Source organism: Tachypleus tridentatus, chromosome 9, assembly GCF_004210375.1.
Source record: "Tachypleus tridentatus isolate NWPU-2018 chromosome 9, ASM421037v1, whole genome shotgun sequence".
Classification (NCBI taxonomy): Eukaryota; Metazoa; Arthropoda; class Merostomata; order Xiphosura; family Limulidae; genus Tachypleus; species Tachypleus tridentatus.
The window spans coordinates 10,198,288-10,219,881 of record NC_134833.1 but is presented as its reverse complement, the minus strand read 5'-3'; the positions used below and the strand labels follow the sequence as shown (position 1 = coordinate 10,219,881).

Genomic DNA, 21,594 nt, shown 5'->3' with positions numbered 1-21,594 from the left:
AACTTAAGCAGAAATAATTTCATTACAAGCTATGTTTCACATCGATAGTGTTGTAACAATCTATTTCAAACAGGTCCTGTTACAACTGCTATTAATGCTATTCTTATATGGCGTTTATTTGATCGTATATTAACAATTATTGTTAACAATAGTACTAGGGATTTTCACTGATTCTCCATGACTGATAGCTCGACATGTGCGTTCAGATAATAATGGACGGAATGTATCTCAGAACAGCTAGTATGGGTACTAATACTTTTATTCATAAGCAGAGAAAAACGTTTCGACCTTTCTAAGCCATCTTCAGGTTTCTCGTCATCAAGTAATGGACAAAATGTCCCCAGTGCTCGTGGGAGCTATGACCGGTGGCAATTTACTTTATGACTTACGCTAATGATAAAGACAACCAATGGACAATTTTTGTTTCTTAAAGTTTCACTTTAACGTTTAGACTTATATATATATGTGTGTGTGTGTGTTCAAATACCTTTAGAAGAAGCTGTTTATTTGTTTCAGTGGAGTAATACACATTAGTTATCTGTGCTCTGTCCGCTGCAGGAGTACAACTTCCGAATTTCAACATTTTAGGTCTAAAATCTATCTTTGAGCCACCTAACTACTGACAAGGATAGAAAAGATAGAATATACGTATATACGAGGTCTGTTCAAAAAATACGCGCACTGTTTGAATTGCGCGGCTCCAGTTGGTTCCAAGGGAATCCGTTTGGTGTCGCTAGGTTCGCACAGATCAGCTGATTACGACGCCATTTCCCGATTGCAGATATCTTCATTTGTGTATTAGCTACGCGGTTTTAAGTGAAGTGCGATTTTTTCGTTTGGCGGATTTCAGAATGAATGACCTGAAGGAGCAACGATTTGTTGTGAAATTTTGTGTCAAACTTGGAAAATCTGCGACTGAAACTTTTGCTATGCTTAACACGGCTTACGGTGATGTTGCTATGAATCGTAAGGCATGTTTCAAGTGGCATGAACGTTTTAAGGATGGTCGACAGTCCATTGAAGATGATGAGCGTTCTGGACGTTCTTCCACGTCAACTGACGACCCACACGTCGACAAAATCAACGCCCTGGTGCGGGCAAATCAACGTCTGACTGTCAGGGAGCTTGCTGAAGAGTGTGGGATATCAGTTGGATCTTGTTACGAGATTTTGACCGAAAAATTGAAGATGCATCGCGTTGCTGCGAAATTTGTGCCTCAGAACTCGTGAGTTTTTGGCCAAACACTCGATCACTGTTCTTCCCCACCCACTCTACTCACCTGACCTTGCTCCTTGCGATTTTTTCTTGTTCCCCAAACTCAAAAGACCCTTGAAAGGAAAAAGATTTGAGACGATTCCCGAGATTAAGGCAAATGCGACGAAGGAGCTGGAGGACATTACAAAAGAAGCGTACCAGGACTGTTTCAACAAGTGGAAACACCGTTGGGATAAGTGTGTGCGTTGGGGAGGAGAGTACTTTGAAGGGGTCCCACACCTGTAACTTCTAAATAAAGTACATTTTGTTTTATGACGTCAGTCCGCGTATTTTTTGAGCAGACCTCGTAGTTTATTTGTTACTTTTGATAGATATCCCTGACTTTGTTCTAAGTTCTATATGACAATTAGACATGTTTCGTCTAATGTAATTTATATTACATTGATTTGTGTAATGCAATGTTACGTAATAGTTTGGTGAGAAGTTGAGAAATTTTATAATATTATGTGATGTTTATTTTTCAAAAAATATCTTTGGAATCATATTGCCATACGTTTATATATTTACATTATTCGTGAACCAATGTTTAACTACATTTGTTACGTATATTTTGGAATCTTAAAGAAGACACCCCGTAAATTGAATAAAAAATATTTCTATTATTTGTTGATTCGGCCCGGCATGGCCAAGCGCGTAAGGCGTGCGACTCGTAATCCGAGGGTCGCGGGTTCGCGCCCGCGTCGCACTAAACATGCTCGCCCTCCCAGCCGTGAGGGCGTATAATGTGACGGTCAATCCCACTATTCGTTGGTAAAAGAGTAGCCCAAGAGTTGGCGGTGGGTGGTGATGACTAGCTGCCTTCCCTCTAGTCTTACACTGCTAAATTATGGACGACTAGCACAGATAGCCCTCGAGTAGCTTTGTGCGAAATTCCAAAACAAACAAACAAAAAAGTAATTCACAGTCCATTTTGTATAATATTATTATAACACATAAAATGAAGAAACCGAGGAAGTGACTAGCCAATACAAAATGTATTATTACCTCAGCTTACGTGAGTGGAATAGTGACATTAGCTCGAAGATATCATAGGAACTGTTTTGAAATACCAATCCTCTTAAAATACGAAATAATGCGTTTTGATAAGAAAGTTAATTTTTGACACATGATCCTGCGAAGAAACCCTTAATGAAAACACATCACCATTTACGCCCTAGGTTCACTCACTCTTAGAACAACAATCAAATGTATCTAGCTAACTTTTAATTGGAAAAAATCTTATACATCACTAAGAATTGAAGCAATACATGTGAGCTTGGTTGTGTTTCTAAGAGCACGAGACCAACGAAACACACGTGCGGCAGCTGCTGGTTCACACATTCATAACAAATAGAACTCACTCCTCACTCATCAAAAAAGCACGCATACGCACAAATACTCGGCGCACCAGTTCAAATACACTCATGTATTAAAGTACATATAAAACTACATACTTGTTTTACAAATTTAGCATAAAATTACCGATTGTAACAGAGAAATGGTTATTTAAACTTCGCTGAAGGTTTAGTGTGATGGAGAGCAGGATTCATACTCACGGGCTAATATTTCTGTACTTCCCCTAACCCTACATGTGAACATGTACGTATTTATTTTATAACATGTTTGTTCAAATCTTACAGTAGCTTATAAAAATTATACATTTAAACAAATCAACAGAAATACAATATTATACAAAGCAAAACCAGAAATTAACTAAGAGTGCGGAAGAGCTCCGCCATGGCTGAGTTGTTAGGGCGATAGACTCGTAATCTTAGGGTCGCGGGTTCTAATTTTCATCCCGCAAAATTTGACTACTCTTTCAGCCGTGGTGGCATTATAATGCGACGTTTAATCGCACTGTTCGTTGGGAAAAAGAGTAGCCCGAGAGCTGGCGGTGGATGTTGTCAACTAGCTGCATTCTCAATAGTATTATACTCCCTAATTAGGGAAAGCTATCGCAGATAGCCCTTGTACATCTCTGCGCGAAATTCAAAACAAATCACGTCCTAAGGTAGCTTGGGGTCATTAAGATTTAAAAACAACTCTTGTTACGCCTATGTTTTATTAAAATTCGATGACTAAAGAATAGATTTGCATAACCGAAGGTAATTAGGTTTCATCAAAATTACAATAAAAAAAACACTTCTTAAAATGAAAAGAACAATGAGTATTTTTTACGTATAAACATTTTTCATCTCACCTCTGGCACTGACTTAACTAACAAATTAAACAAAACACGTTTGGTGTTTGGAAGGAATACCAAATATGGCCTTATCATTTTACCTGCCAGCTGGGGTCAGCCTTTTTGTAATACAAGAAATTTTCCCTTATCCATTTGTAAATCGAAGACAGCGTCATTTTGTTGTTATTAGCCTTCATTGCCATGCATATAAGAGTTGCATAGGAGAAAGGAGGTTTACAAGATCCATTTGTTTTGTAATCGATGTCCTCGCCAGGTCCGTCAGATTTCACACATTTTTTTTCATAATCGTATTTATCACCGTCCTGGAAGAAAAACTGAGACAGAGGACTAGCAGGAGGTGTAGGGGGAGTAGGCCCCCCTAGCTTGGTCATGATATTAATATTCTGTAACCAATTTAAGTTGGTCAGTCCATCATCCACGTAAAAACTTCCTTCGGTTACAGTGTCATCCGGGTTCTTAGCTCTCCAGTTTTCTTGGATTCGTGTGGCAACTTCGTCCTTGGACAACGTCGTTGTAGTTGGATCCATTGTGGTTAGTGAGCAGGCATTAAAACGTGGCAATTAGACGGACGGATGAAGTCATTTCAGGAACATATAGTGCACTGTAAGACATAAAATAACTAACGTTGTAAGGTTGATCATAAGAACCTGAACAGATGAAAATAAAAGGAATGACTTATCCGGTACAAAAATGTCGTTTGTTTTTATAAACATTTAAAGGTTTCACATATTTAAATAAATACTTGTACAAACTGTGCAAACCTGAGGATAAAAAATAAACATTTAGGGGGTATCTTTTCTCAGAATAAAAAAAAAGACAGATTTCTTTATCAACAGAGTGTGAAGGTTGTACATGTTGTCACTGGTATATCAACGTAGAGTGTGAAGGTTGTACATGTTGTCAGTGGTATATCAACGTAGAGTTTGAACGTTGTACATGTTGTCAGTGGTATATCAACGTAGAGTTTGAACGTTGTACATGTTGTCAGTGGTATATCAACGTAGAGTTTGAACGTTGTACATGTTTTCAGTGGTATATCAATGTAAAGTTTGAACGTTGTACATGTTTTCAGTGGTATATCAATGTAGAGTTTGAACGTTGTACATGTTTTCAGTGGTATATCAATGTAGAGTTTGAACGTTGTACATGTTGTCAGTGGTATATCAACGTAGAGTTTGAACGTTGTACATGTTTTCAGTGGTATATCAACGTAGAGTTTGAACGTTGTACATGTTGTCAGTGGTATATCAATGTAGAGTTTGAACGTTGTACATGTTTTCAGTGGTATATCAACGTAGAGTTTGAACGTTGTACATAATGCCAGTGGTATATCAACACACTAGCAGGAAAGAGCATTCAAGACACATGATCTGTTCAACATGGGCGGCGTACAAATTGACCAAATAGATACTTCTTTAGAGTTAAGATATAATCGTTCGTAATTGTGACGTATTGATCGAAGAAAAGGAAATAGGTTAACTGCATGAGCTGTTTGTCCGGATTTAAACCGAACATGAAATTAAACTTTCATTCTTATAGTGCAGTCATAATTGAAAGTGTTAAACGTGCTTGCCAAAATCGCAGGACAAACCTTCAACCTTGCGATACGCAGCCCGTCACATTAACCATTAGGCTACGAAGTGTTTGATCTCTAGAGGATTTAATAAATGAAAGTTTATAAAATTTACAAAAATTGTTGCTATTATTGAAATGATACCGAAACTAAGTAATAAAACAGGTCAGATGAAACACCAAGATGGCAATGACAAGGAGATCAAATGAGATATCAAGATGGAGATGGCAAGGAGGCTAGATGAGACACCAAGATGGCGATGACAAGGAGGTCAAATGAGATATCAAGATGGAGATGGCAAGGAGGTTAGATAAGACACCAAGATGGCGATGACAAGGAGGTCAAATGAGATATCAAGATGGAGATGGCAAGGAGGCTAGATGAGACACCAAGATGGCGATGACAAGGAGTTCAAATGCGATACCAAGATGACGATGACAAGGAGGTCAGATGAGACACCAAGATGGCGATGACAAGAAGGTTAGATGTGACACTAAGATGGCACGACAAGGAGGTCAAATGAGAGACCAAGATGGAGATGGCAAGGAGGCTAGATGAGACACCAAGATGGCGATGACAAGGAGTTCAAATGCGATACCAAGATGACGATGACAAGGAGGTCAGATCAAGATGGCGATGACAAGAAGGTTAGATGTGACACTAAGATGGCACGACAAGGAGGTCAGATGAGACACCAAGATGGCGATGACAAGGAGGTCAGATGAGACACCAAGATGGCGATGACAAGAAGGTTAGATGTGACACTAAGATGGCACGACAAGGAGGTCAAATGAGACACCAAGATGGCGATGACAAGGAGTTCAAATGCGATACCAAGATGACGATGACAAGGAGGTCAGATGAGACACCAAGATGGCGATGACAAGAAGGTTAGATGTGACACTAAGATGGCACGACAAGGAGGTCAAATGAGAGACCAAGATGGAGATGGCAAGGAGGCTAGATGAGACACCAAGATGGCGATGACAAGGAGTTCAAATGCGATACCAAGATGACGATGACAAGGAGGTCAGATGAGACACCAAGATGGCGATGACAAGAAGGTTAGATGTGACACTAAGATGGCACGACAAGGAGGTCAAATGAGAGACCAAGATGGAGATGACAAGGAGGTCAAATGAGATACCAATATGGCGATGACAAGGCGGTCAGATGAGATACCAAGATGGCGATGACAAGAAATGGCGAATGAGGAGAAGAGGACGAAGGGAATTCAGCAGAGGAAAAAAACTCCGAAGAAACAAATGCAATTGAACCAGGAAAACAGTTCTGACTTCAAAAGAATATCGATGTACAATAATCTGTTAAAATAAAATACGGCAGTGATTTCAATAATTAACATAAAATTAGCATGTTAAGAAATTTATATAGTTGTTGTACAGTTGTATTAAACAAGCAACAGTCTTAGTAAAACCAATAGGATCTAGATTCTGTAGTTTCTGTGACCTTTGATTTCGAGGATTTTTGACTGGCTACCCATTGCTTCAAAAAGCTACACATTTCTCATTAGAAATGTGATAATCTGTCACTGTTATTTAATTTGATAATAACAGCCCAAGAGTTGGCGGTAGGTGATATTTACTACTTGTCTTTTCTCTTATCTATACGTTCAAAATTAAAGACTGCGTTGGGTAAATAGCCATTTCTGAGCTTTGAGAGAAATTTCAAACTAACAAACAATAACTTGGATGTATCTATTATATATATATATGTGATATTTGTGAAACAGAACAATTTTGAACAGTCCGTTAAAAGATTAAGGTTTCTTTAACGGTATTTATTCGAAAATATTTTTGTCAAACCTACGAAAGTAAATAGTCATTCCATTAACTCTACGTTCGTGCAGACATTAGGCCTATGTTATTTGACTGAAATTTCGTTTGGGTCAGGGTAACGAGAGAAAATACTGTATACGCATGCGTGGACAGAATCGGAACAAACGCACTCAGAGACATAAGTGAACGTAACTCGAGGTCCGACATGGCCAGGTAGTTGAGTCACTCGACTCGTAATCCGAGGGTCGCGGGTTTGAATCCCCGTCACACCAAACATGCTCATCATTTCAGCCGTAGGGGCGTTATAATCCCACTATTCGTTGGTTAAAAAAAGCAACCTAAGAGTTATCGGTGAATGGTAATGATTAGCTGCCTTCCTTCTTGTCTTACATTTCTAAATTAGGGATGGCTAGCGCAGATAGCCCTCGCGTAGCTTTAGCGAAATTAAAACCAACCAAGAGTGAGTCGAAAATTTCGAGACACCGAAAGTTATTTGAAACAGATATGTTAAAAAGCTATATCTTGAGATTCAGTTTCTGTTAAGAGATATACATATCATTATACACATATCTTTAACTAAAACATGCACACAATATGAATACAAAATATAAATAAGGACAAAACATCCGATATGATTTTTTCTAACAAACCAAGGAAGTAGTTAATCTTAAGCTTAGTGCGCATGCACGTTCAGATTTCACACACACATCATCTCCGTCGCGCCAAACATGCTCGCCCTTTCGGCCGTGGGGGCGTTATAATGTGACGGACAATCCCACTATTCGTTGGTAAAAGAGTAGCTCAAGAGTTGGCGGTGGGTGGTGATGACTAGCTACCTTCCCTCTAATCTTACACTGCTAAATTAGGGACGGCTAGCACAGATAGCCCTCGAGTAGCTTTGTGCGAAATTCAAAAACAAACAAACAAGTCACACACACACACACATGTTGAGAGAAGTTTTATTAATTAACTGATGCTAGTGATTAATATACTTAATTTGTACAGTCACTACTTAAGATTTTTGTTCTCCGATAAGAATTGAAATAAATAAAAGTAGAGACAGAGTTCAAGTTTTTCGAGTACTAATTGCATTTTTTACACACCACATACTTAACTCTACTTACGTCACTACATATCTAACTCTGCTTACGTCACCACATATTTAACTCAACTTACGTCACCACATACTTTACTGTACATTTCTCACCAGATACTTAACTCTACTTACGTCACCACATACTTAACTTAACTTATGTCACCATATACTTACCTCTACTTACGTCACCACATACTTAACTCTACTTACGTCACCACACTTAACTCAACTTATGTCACCATATACTTACCTCTACTTACGTCTACAGATACTTATCTTTACTTAAGTCATCACATACTTTACTTACGTCACCAGATACTTATCTTTACTTAAGTCATCACATACTTTACTTACGTCACCAGATACTTATCTTTACTTAAGTCATCCCGTACTCTACTTACGTCACCAGATACTTATCTTTACTTAAGTCATCACATACTTTACTTACGTCACCAGATACTTATCTTTACTTACGTCACCAGATCCTTATCTTTACTTAAGTCATCACATACTTTACTTACGTCACCACGTACTTTACTTACGTCACCAGATACTTATCTTTACTTAAGTCATCACATACTTTACTTACGTCACCAGATACTTATCTTTACTTAAGTCATCACGTACTTTACTTACGTCACCAGATACTTATCTTTACTTGCGTCATCACATACTTAACTTACGTCACCACGTACTTTTCTTACGCCACCAGATACTTATCTTTACTTAAGTCACCACGTACTTATCTTTACTTACGTCACCACGTACTTAGGTTACTTGATTACAGGAAGTTTAAATGAGTTACCGACAGGTGTCTCTAAGTACCAATAGCAAATTATTAATCTTTTACAAAGAAAGTGTTGAAATGTATCTGAGAATGACTGGTATTAACATTCTTATTTGTTAACCTGAAGATGACCTAGGAAGGTCAAAATGTTCTCTCCTTATCAATATAAGTGTTAAAACTCATACCAGCCGTTCTGAGATACGTTTTTATTTCAAGTGGGTTTCTCGTCACCAATTATTTGTACAGATGTTCGAACACTAGGACAGAGATGATCGTAATCAACAGCCCAAGTATGGTTTATTTACGTTTCGTGCAAAAACCACTCAAGGGCTATCTACGTCAGCTGTTTCGAATTTGGCAGTGTTAGCCAACACCACCCACCGCCAACTCGTGGGCTATTCTTTCATCAACGAATAGTAGAACTGACAGTGTCAGAAGTATAGTCACTGTGTCTCTCTTGATCGTAACAGAAGTCTAGTCAATGTGTATGTCTTATGATTCTGTCACAAGTCTGATCAATGTGTGCCTCTACTCTAGACCGTGTCAGAAGTCTTGTCATTAGGTGTCTCATAATCATGTCAGAAGTGTTGTCACTAGGTGTCTCTTGACCGAGTGGCCCGGCATTGCTAAGTGGGTTAAGGCGTTCGACTCTTAATCTGAGGATCGCGGGTTCGAATCCAGGTCGCCCCAAACATGCTCGCCCTTTCAGCCGTATGGGAGTTATAACGTTACGGACAATCCCACTATTCGTTGGTAAAAGAGTAGCCCAAGAGTTGGCGGTGGGTGGTGATAACGAGCTGCCTTCTCTCTAGTCTTACACTGCAAAATTAGGGACGGCTAGGGCAGATAGCCCTCAGGTAGCTTTGCGCGAAATTCAAAAAACAAACTCTTGACTGTGTCAGAAGTATTGTCAATAGGTATCTTCTGACCGTGTCAGAAGTCTTGTCAGTAGGTGTTTCTTGACCTTGTCAGACGTTTTGTCACTAGGTGTCTCTTGACCACGTCAGTAGTCTTGTCAGTAAGTTTTCTTGACCGTGTCAGAAGTATTGTCACTAGGTGTTTCTTGACCATGTCAGAAGTATTGTCACTAGGTATCTCTTGGCTGTGCCAGAAGTCTTGTCAGTAAGTTTTCTTGACCGTGTCAGAAGTATTGTCACCAGGTGTTTCTTGACCGTGTCAGAAGTATTGTCACTAGGTGTTTCTTGACCATGTCAGAAGTATTGTCCCCAGGTGTCTCTTGGCTGTGCCAGAAGTCTTGTCAGTAGGTGTTTCTTGACCGTGTCAGAAGTATTGTCACCAGGTGTTTCTTGACCATGTCAGACGTTTTGTCACTAGGTGTCTCTTGACCACGTCAGTAGTCTTGTCAGTAAGTTTTCTTGACCGTGTCAGAAGTATTGTCACCAGGTGTTTCTTGACCGTGTCAGAAGTATTGTCACTAGGTGTTTCTTGACCATGTCAGAAGTATTGTCCCCAGGTGTCTCTTGGCTGTGCCAGAAGTCTTGTCAGTAGGTGTTTCTTGACCATGTCAGAAGTATTGTCACCAGGTGTCTCTTGGCTGTGCCAGAAGTCTTGTCAGTAGGTGTTTCTTGACCGTGTCAGAAGTATTGTCACCAGGTGTTTCTTGACCATGTCAGACGATTTGTCACTAGGTGTCTCTTGACCACGTCAGTAGTCTTGTCAGTAAGTTTTCTTGACCGTGTCAGAAGTATTGTCACTAGGTGTTTCTTGACCATGTCAGAAGTATTGTCACCAGGTATCTCTTGGCTGTGCCAGAAGTCTTGTCAGTAGGTGTTTCTTGACCACGTCAGAAGTATTGTCACTAGGTGTTTCTTGACCATGTCAGACGTTTTGTCACTAGGTGTCTCTTAACCACGTCAGTAGTCTTGTCAGTAAGTTTTCTTGACCGTGTCAGAAGTATTGTCACTAGGTGTTTCTTGACCACGTCAGAAGTATTGTCACCAGGTGTCTCTTGGCTGTGCCAGAAGTCTTGTCAGTAGGTGTTTCTTGACCACGTCAGAAGTATTGTCACTAGGTGTTTCTTGACCATGTCAGACGTTTTGTCACTAGGTGTTTCTTGACCACGTCAGAAGTATTGTCAACAGGTGTCTCTTGGCTGTGCCAGAAGTCTTGTCAGTAGGTGTTTCTTGACCACGTCAGAAGTATTGTCACCAGGTGTTTCTTGACCGCGTCAGAAGTATTGTCACTAGGTGTCTCTTGACCATGTCAGAAGTATTGTCACCAGGTATCTCTTGGCTGTGCCAGAAGTCTTGTCAGTAGGTGTTTCTTGACCGCGTCAGAAGTATTGTCACCAGGTATCTCTTGACCACGTCAGAAGTCTTGTCAGTAGGTGTTTTTAGGCCGTCTCAGAAATATTGCCAGTAGCTGTTTCTTGACCATGTCAGAAGTATTGTCACTAGGGGTCTCTTGACCACGTCATCAGTCTTGTGAATAGGTTTTCTTGACCGTCTCAGAAATATTGTCAGTAGGTGTGTCTTGACCGTGTCAGACGTTTTGTCACTAGGTGTCTCTTGACCACGTTAGAAGTTTTATCACTAGGTGTTTCTTGACCGCGTCAGAAGTATTGTCACCAGGTATCTCTTGGCTGTGCCAGAAGTCTTGTCGATAGGTGTTTCTTGACCACGTCAGAAGTATTGTCACCAGGTGTCTCTTGGCTGTGCCAGAAGTATTGTCACTAGGTGTTTCTTGACCGCGTCAGAAGTATTGTCACTAGGTGTTTCTTGACCACGTCAGAAGTATTGTCAACAGGTGTCTCTTGGCTGTGCCAGAAGTCTTGTCAGTAGGTGTTTCTTGACCACGTCAGAAGTATTGTCACCAGGTGTTTCTTGACCGCGTCAGAAGTATTGTCACTAGGTGTCTCTTGACCATGTCAGAAGTATTGTCACCAGGTATCTCTTGGCTGTGCCAGAAGTCTTGTCAGTAGGTGTTTCTTGACCGCGTCAGAAGTATTGTCACCAGGTATCTCTTGACCACGTCAGAAGTCTTGTCAGTAGGTGTTTTTAGGCCGTCTCAGAAATATTGCCAGTAGCTGTTTCTTGACCATGTCAGAAGTATTGTCACTAGGGGTCTCTTGACCACGTCATCAGTCTTGTGAATAGGTTTTCTTGACCGTCTCAGAAATATTGTCAGTAGGTGTGTCTTGACCGTGTCAGACGTTTTGTCACTAGGTGTCTCTTGACCACGTTAGAAGTTTTATCACTAGGTGTCTCTTGACCGTGTTAGAAGCCTTGTCACTAGATTTATCTCTAGTTTCTTAACCTATAACATGAATACTCTTATAAGTTTCTATCTTTGTCAGGAAATTGCAATATAAAAACTCGCTAGTTATGTATTTATCATTCTGTGTCTACAAATCCCCTATGCAAGGTCAGTATTATGCAGTAGGGTTTTACCTATCACCTAAATCTGAGGACACATTATTTTGTAAATGTGCGTGCGTGTGCATTTCACTGTTACTGACGTAAAGAAATGGCGAATGTTAATATATTTTTGTAGACATTTTGTGCAGCAGCATATTGAAAGCTTATGAAGTTTAAAAACAAAACAAAAACATCTAACGTTGAATAATATTATAATTTTCTTTACTGATAATACGAAGTACGATAAATGTTTAGTCCTAACTAAGCTAAAGCAAAAATAACATACCAGTTATGATGTTATCTTATGTCTTTATCAAACACGAGCCGTATTTAATAATCGCTTAGCTCAGCGTGGGCGGGTGGTTAAGGCACTCGACTCGTAATCTGAGGATCGCCGGTTCGAATCCCCATCATACTAAACATGCTTGTCCTTTTCAGCGGTGGGGACTTTATAATGTGACGGTTCAGTCCAACTATTTGTTGATAAAAGAGTAACTCGAGAATTGACGATGGGTGGTGGTGACTAGCTGCCTTCCATCTAGACTTACACTGCTAAATTAGGGATGGCTAGCGCAGATAGCCGTCCTGCAGTTTTGCGCGAAATTGAAAACAAACCAAACTAATAAGGTATGTGGAGTGGAAGATGTCCATGATCAGAATGATTTTGCATTTATTCTGGAAACTTTATATTTAAAGAAGTACTATTGTAATAAAGATATTAATTTGACCGCTTTAATAATAGAAATGCAGTTATTTCCTTTAAGTGACACATTATTACGTTCTTTGGTTTTTTCAACCACTGTAGTTCATTCGTTAAGATAAAAGATAATATAAATAGTTTGTTTGTTTCTCTGTTGTCTTACTTGATCGTCTCGAATTTAGAAGCAATAGACGAGAGAGAAAGGAGTTAGTGAGCATCACTCGCCGCCGGTTCTGGAGCTACTCTTTACTAACGAAAAGTGAGATTGAAAGTAGCTTTATAATATTCAACTGGCTGAAAGGATGAACATGTTCGGTGATGGGATACGAACAAGCAACCTGCAGATAAATGTTCCGTAAATACTCTTAAAAACAACAACCAACAAATCTGTTGACCAATAAGTCATTAAGTACTGATTGTTGATCGATGATACATTAAGTATTGATTGTGTTTATCTGGATATGAAAAATCTATAGAGGAGTTGACCATCTATAAAGGATTTACTAAGTTATAGGATGGGGGGTCCACAAAAAAAAAACTTCAAGTCAAAATGGTAAAGTTTTAGATTGGAATATAGAGAAAAAGCAGGTAATCCAAAGCACCCACCGCCAGTTCTTGAACTAATCCGATCTGACCGAATAGTGAGACCTGAGGTCACACTTACACCGTATTCACGGCCCTAAAGTGTAGAATTCGTTTTTCATAGCAAAGAAATATCTGCATTTGTAGCCCGTGAACACTAATTACTGGGCCACAGCTGATCCTTGCAGACAAATACGTGATGGTGAAGAAGATGCTGGAATGATACTACTACAAGATTATCACATCGAAATGTAGTTTGTAAGGAGTTAAACCGTGGAGTGAATATCTTAATGATTGTACTTAGATATTAAAATACTAGTTACTAGGGCAACAATTCGATTTCTGAGAAAAAACCCAACAAAAACCCCCAACAAAAACAGGTGAAGTGACAGTAAGAGATGAAAGGTTACGTGATTAGAGACTCTAATTTGATGAGCTGTTTCTGAAGCTATAGTTCATACAAAACTAAACACATATGAACATTTTCACACGGTTTGTGTGCTCTCTCTCTGTTTCACACGGAGGATGTCACGCGCTGAGTCCAAAGCTTTAACACGCAGTCTTTGTTTGTAAGGACCGTAGGACTCTCCGCATTCTAATAATATATATTGTAATTGAAAATAAATTAATAACAAATGATTGTAAAAAAAAAAAAATAGTTGGAAAACCACGTGAATAGTGTTGTGGTGTGAGAGACTTGTTAAACACGTGTTGTCAAATTAGTGTATTTGTTATAACACTACTTACTTAAACACATGATTTATATGGTTCCTTATGATGTGGTATGATTTGAAATATCAGGTCTCAAAACTTTTACATGACTGATGGCACTTTACACGTGTCTGTATTCACACAGTTTTACTATATCCAGACAGGTTACATTAACCAAAAGAAACGTTCAGACAAAGATACTTTAATCACAATTTTAGTGTTTTGAGATATATACGAATACTTAAGCAATACCTGTGTTGTTAAATTATCATTTTTACAGAAAATAAAATATTACAAGCTTACAATAGTTTAAACGATGTTGGAAGGTTTTCAGAAATATTGTCATTTATAAACGTGAGTCTTACTTTACGTACTGTAAGTCACGTTTACTGCTATAGTCCGAGAAGGTCACGCTGTTATATATATATTCATGGTTATTTATAGGCGTTAATAAAGCACACTTCTACCTTACTGAGTAGAACTTACAAGGGTGACCTTTTTTTTTAAACTGTGTATAAGAAAGCTAACTTTTAGTAAGTATACCTTATACAAGCTTATGAGACATGGTTCAGTTCTTTATGTTTAAGAATATCATGACAGCTCTTGTATATCTTTCAAATATTTGACATTGTAAGTTTATTGTATTGATGCAGTCATTAAGCTATTAATAATATTAGTATTACTTTATATGCAAAAACGGCTCGTTTGGGTTGAGAAAATATTTTACATAGAAGAGCGAACAATGTTTCGACCTTCTTCGGTCATCGTCAGGTTCACAAAGAAAGAGGTAACGACCGGAAGCTGACCACATGTTTGAAAGGGGTTGTGTAACTGAGTGTCGGAATGTAGAGGGCGGTGTTAGATGTTTGAATATATAATTTTATTTATTTTATTATATTAATATAGGTATAAAGGCGTTTCTTTGTATTGGTTTATTTTGGGTTTAAGTTGTTGTATAAGTAAGGCTTCTTTAATTTTGCGTTTGTTTATGTTTGTTTCTTTATTTAGTATTTGAGTGTTTTCTATGGTTATGTTGTGTTTATTTGATTTGCAGTGTTCGAAAACGTGTGAAGGTGACTTTTTATGTTCTTTGAATATGGTTTCCATTTTTCTAGTTGTTTCTCCAATATAGAAGTCGTGGCAGTTATCACATTGTATTTCATAAATAATGTTGGTGTGGTGTTTGTCAGTATAGTTTTTACATAGTATAGACCTCAGTTTTGTGCATGGTTTTTCAATAAATTTGGTATTAACTGGAATGTCATAATGTCATCAACTGGCATGCTGCATTAAACCAGATATTTACTGACTTATACAATGAAACATAAACCAAATCAACACCAGGAATGACAGAGACAAAAAGACCTTCCACAACAAAAAACTAGAAAAACTAAAATGCAAACAACCGAAAAGACACCAACAAGACAAACCGTTGACTAACCTCATAATTAACAGATCCGACCGACAATTAAACACAGACGAGATACATCCACTTAACAAAGGACTCAACTTCGCAATAGCACCTAGGTACATTCCAACCATAGAAATCAAAACATGTTTAGAAGACCCAGCCAGGAGACTTGTAATACTTTCTACAAAAAACAAAAACAAGGAAACAACCAAAAACAACCAACAGAAAGAAAACAACTTAGATAATTTTATTGACATCCAACAGCCAAACTTCCCAGGTAAAATTACAAATTTATATTTTCCAGAAACACCTAAAAACAACATCTTAAACGATTTTTCAAAGAATTTTCTCACAAAACCATCAACATAATTTCACAAAACAGAAAGTTAAAAAATAATCTTACAAAAAGAGACATTAATTCCATTAAAAACCTAAAACAAGACAAAAACATAAAAATTCTGAAAGCAGATAAAGGTAACGCTATAGTCATAATGAACACGAATGAATACATCCAAAAAATGAATAACATCCTATCAGACACGAACAAATTTAAACAAATAAACCCAAATCCAACAAAGACACACGAGACACAACTGAACAAATTACTACTACAAATTAAAAAAGCCAACACAATTTCACAAACACTTTATTTCTACCTACGTAAAACCGACTCACGCACACCACAAATATACGGCATCCTCAAACCTCATAAATCAGATTGTCCATTACGACCAATAATGTCCACATATGAATCGTTTAATTACAATCTTGGTAAATACATAGCATGGCCATTCTCCAAATATGTAACATCAGCCAGCTCATTCATCAAAGACTCTTTTAATTTCAAGTCTAATCTAAATCAACTTAATCATAAAGCCTTAATGGCCAGTTTCGATGTTATATTTCTCTTTACAGAAGTTCCAACCACTGAAGCCTGCAACATAGCCTTAGAACTCTATATCCGAGACCCTAACCCAACCATAGAAATTCCCAGTAACCAGTTAGCAACCCTAATAGAATTCACCACGATAAAGACAAACTTCATGTTCAACAACCACAACTATATACAAACAAATGGCCTAAGCATGGGCAACCCAGTATCACCAGTTCTAGCCAATATGTTTATGACACAAGTTGAAACACAAGCAATTAACACAGCATTACATCCACCACTATACTGGTACAGATATGTAGATGACACAGTTGCGGGATTCAAATCTACAGAACACATACTTAATTTTTTCAATCACATTAACTCTATACATCCCAACATTAACTTCACATGTGAACAGGAAGAAAGCAATCAAATATCATTTCTTAACCTCAAAATTACAAGAACCGACACACAATTCAAAACAGAAATCCACCGAAAAATCACCCATACTGGACAATACATTCCTTGGGACTCAGCACATGAAACAAAACAAAAAACTCAACATACTAAGAAACCAAATAAACACAGCCATAAAACTATGCTCACCAGATAAAATTAACGATGAATTAGACAAAATAAAACAATACTTCACCAACATCAATAAGTTTCCCCCCACAAACCGTAGAAAACATTATACGCACACACCTAGACAGAAAGCAAAATCAACCAACAAAAGTAAATATATCTCACGAATCAAAAAATCACGAAACCATATACTGCTGTATACCATATATTCCTGACATCAGCAAACAAATAACCAACATTTGGCAAAAACTAGTAATAAAAAATGACATTCCAGTTAATACCAAATTTATTCAAAAACCAGACACAAAACTGAATACTATGTAAAAACTACACTGACAAACACCACACCAACATTATTTATAAAATACAATGTGATAACTGCCACGACTTCTATTTTGGAGAAACAAGTAGAAAAATGGAAACCAGATTCAAAGAACATAAAAAGTCACCTTCACACGTTTTCGAACACTGCAAGTCAAATAAACACAACATAACCATAGAAAACACTCAAACACTAAATAAAGAAACAAACATAAACAAACGCAAAATTAAAGAAACCTTACTTATACAACAACTTACACCCAAAATAAACCAATATAAAGGAACACCTTTATACCTATATTAATATATATATATAAAAATAATAAATAAAATTATATATTCAAACATCTAATACCGCCCTCTACATTCCGACACTCAGTTACACAACCCCTTTCAAACATGTGGTCAGCTTCCGGTCAGTTACCTCTTTCTTTGTGAACCTGACGATGACCGAAGAAGGTCGAAACGTTGTTCGCTCTTCTATGTAAAATATTTTCTCAACCCAAATGAGCCGTTTTAACATATATATTTCTCAACAAGTGGGTTTCTCGACATCACTGAGTATTAACTTTACTACCGCAGGTTCATTGTTTTACTTATGTGAATAGAACTAATCATTGTGTTGAGAAAAGAGCACTTCAGTGAAGGACAAGGAACTAACAATTGAGTACAGAACGGGGGAAGAGCACTTGACTAAAGGATGAGGGAATAACACTTTACTAAAGAACGAGGAAATAACACTTTACCAAAGGACGAGGAAAGAACACTTTACTAAAGGACGAGGAAAGAACACTTTACTAAAGGACGAGGAAAGAACACTTGACTACAGGATGAGGGAAGAGCACTTGACTAAAGGACGAGGAAAGAACACTTTACTAAAGGACGAGGGAAGAGCACTTGACTAAAGGGTGAGGGAAGAACACTTTACTAAAGGACGAGGAAAGAACACTTTACTAAAGGACGAGGAAAGAACACTTGACTAAAGGATGAGGAAAGAACACTTTACTAAAGGACGAGGAAAGAACACTTTACTAAAGGACGAGAAAAGAACACTTGACTAAAGGATGAGGGAAGAACAGTTTACTAAAGGACGAGGAAAGAACACTTGACTAAAGGACGAGGGAAGAACACTTTAGTAAAGGACGAGGAAAGAACACTTGACTAAAGGATGAGGGAAGAGCACTTGACTAAAGGATGAAGGAAGAGCACTTGACTAAAGGATGAGGGAAGAGCATTTGACTAAAGGATGAAGGAAGAGCACTTGACTAAAGGATGAGGGAAGAACACTTTACTAAAGACGAGGAAAGAACACTTGACTAAAGGACGAGGGAAGAACACTTGACTAAAGGACGAGAAAAGAACACTTTACTAAAGGACGAGGAAAGAACACTTTACTAAAGGACGGGGAAAGAACACTTTACTAAAAGACGAGGAAAGAACTCTTTACTAAGGATGGGGAAAGAACACTTTACTAAAGGACGAGGGAAAAAACAGGGAAGACCAAAGGACGAGGAAAGAACACTTTACTACAGAATGAGGGAAGAGCACTTGACTAAAGGACGAGGAAAGAACACTTTACTAAAGGACAAGGGAAGAGCACTTGACTAAAGGATGAGGGAAGAACACTTGACTAAAGGACGAGGAAAGAACACTTTACTAAAGGACGAGGGAAGAGCACTTGACTAAAGGATGAGGGAAGAACACTTTACTAAAGGACAAGGAAAGAACACTTTACTAAAGGACGAGGAACACTAAAGAACACTTGACTAAAGGATGAGGAAAGAACACATTACTAAAGAACGAGGAAAGAACACTTGACTAAAGGATGAGGGAAGAACACTTGACTAAAGGATGAGGGAAGAGCACTTGACTAAAGGATGAAGGAAGAGCACTTGACTAAAGGATGAGGGAAGAACACTTGACTAAAGGACTGAAGGAAGAACACTTGACTAAAGGATGAGGGAAGAACACTTTATTAAAGAACGAGGAAAGAACACTTGACTAAAGGAAGGGAAGAACACTTGACTAAAGGACGAGAAAAGAACACTTTACTAAAGGACGAGGAAAGAACACTTTACTAAAGGACGGGGAAAGAACACTTTACTAAAAGACGAGGAAAGAACTCTTTACTAAATGACGGGGAAAGAACACTTTACTAAAGGACGAGGAAAAAACACTTTACCAAAGGACGAGGAAAGAACACTTTACTACAGGGAATGAGGGAAGAGCACTTGACTAAAGGACGAGGAAAGAACACTTTACTAAAGGACAAGGGAAGAGCACTTGACTAAAGGATGAGGGAAGAACACTTGACTAAAGGACGAGGAAAGAACACTTTACTAAAGGACGAGGGAAGAGCACTTGACTAAAGGATGAGGGAAGAACACTTTACTAAAGGACAAGGAAAGAACACTTTACTAAAGGACGAGGAAAGAACACTTGACTAAAGGATGAGGAAAGAACACATTACTAAAGAACGAGGAAAGAACACTTGACTAAAGGATGAGGGAAGAACACTTGACTAAAGGATGAGGGAAGAGCACTTGACTAAAGGATGAAGGAAGAGCACTTGACTAAAGGATGAGAGAAGAACACTTTATTAAAGGACTAGGAAAGAACACTTGACTAAAGGATGAGGGAAGAGCACTTGACTAAAGGATGAGGGAAGAGCATTTGACTAAAGGATGAAGGAAGAGCACTTGACTAAAGCATGAGGGAAAAACACTTTATTAAAGGACGAGGAAAGAACACTTGACTAAAGGACGAGGAAAGAACACTTTACTAAAGGACGAGGGAAGAGCACTTTACTAAAGGACGAGGAAAGAACTCTTTACTAAATGACGGGGAAAGAACACTTTACTAAAGGACGAGGAAAAAACACTTTACCAAAATGACGAGGAAAGAACATTTTACTAAAGGACGAGGAAAGAACACTTGACTAAAGGATGAGGGAAGAACACTTGACTAAAGGATGAGGGAAGAGCACTTGACTAAAGGATGAGGGAAGAGCACTTGACTAAAGGATGAGGGAAGAGTACAACAGTGACTCAGTGGAGGATGAGTACAACAGTAACTCAGTGGATGTGTTTGAGAACATTTGATTACCCTTCATATTTAGTACAACAGTAACTCAGTGGATGTGTTTGAGTTACAACATTTGATTACCCTTCATACTTAGTACAACAGTAACTCAGTGGATGTGTTTGAGTTAGAACATTTGATTACCCTTCATACTTAGTACAACAGTAACTCAGTGGATGAGTTTGAGTTACAACATTTGATTACCCTTCCTACTTAGTACAACAGTAACTTAGTGGATGTGTTTGAGTTACAACATTTGATTACTCTTCATACTTAGTACAACAGTAACTCAGTGGATCTGTTTGAGTTAGAACATTTGATTACCCTTCATACTTAGTACAACAGTAACTCAGTGGATGTGTTTGAGTTACAACATTTGATTACTCTTCATGCTTAGTATAACAGTATCTCAGTGGATGTGTTTGAGTTACAACAGTTGATTACCCTTCATACTTAGTACAACAGTAACTCAGTGGATGAGTTTGAGTTACAACATTTGATTACCCTTCATACTTAGTACAACAGTAACTCAGTGAATGTGTTTGAGTTACAACATTTGATTACCCTTCATACTTAGTACAACAGTAACTCAGTGGATGTGTTTGAGTTACAACATTTGATTACTCTTCATACTTAGTACAACAGTAACTCAGTGGATGTGTTTGAATCACAACATTTGATTACTCTTCATACTTAGTACAACAGTAACTCAGTGGATGTGTTTGAGTCACAACATTTGATTACTCTTCATACTTAGTACAACAGTAACTCAGTGGATGTGTTTGAGTCACAACATTTGATTACTCTTCATACTTAGTACAACAGTAACTCAGTGGATGTGTTTGAGTTACAACATTTGATTACCCTTCATACTTAGTACAACAGTAACTCAGTGGATGTGTTTGAGTCACAACATTTGATTACTCTTCATGCTTAGTACAACAGTAACTCAGTGGATGTGTTTGAGTCACAACATTTGATTACTCTTCATACTTAGTATAACAGTAACTCAGTGGATCTGTTTGAGTTACAACTTTTGATTACTTTTCATACTTAGTACAACAGTAACTCAGTGGATGTGTTTGAGTTACAACAGTTGATTACCCTTCATACTTAGTACAACAGTAACTCAGTGGATGTGTTTGAGTTCAGTAAACAGTTAATATATTGTGTCCTACTTTTGTTTTAATAATTGCAAACACTGCCTCTCTCACGCTTCATGGCAGGGTCTATGCATTGAGGT

The 21,594-nt window shown here is 38.1% G+C and overlaps 1 protein-coding gene across 1 annotated transcript in view; it reads right to left on the bottom strand.

Annotated features, from left to right (window-relative positions):
- LOC143226990 (uncharacterized) overlaps window positions 1–21,594 on the bottom strand; it is a 50,865-nt gene that overhangs the window by 9,481 nt on the left and 19,790 nt on the right. Inside the window, exon 2 of the mRNA XM_076458538.1 lies at window positions 3,538–4,058. Within this exon, the coding sequence (XP_076314653.1) occupies window positions 3,538–3,984 (447 nt within the window). The 5' untranslated portion in view covers window positions 3,985–4,058. The remainder of the gene's footprint in view (window positions 1–3,537; window positions 4,059–21,594) is intronic.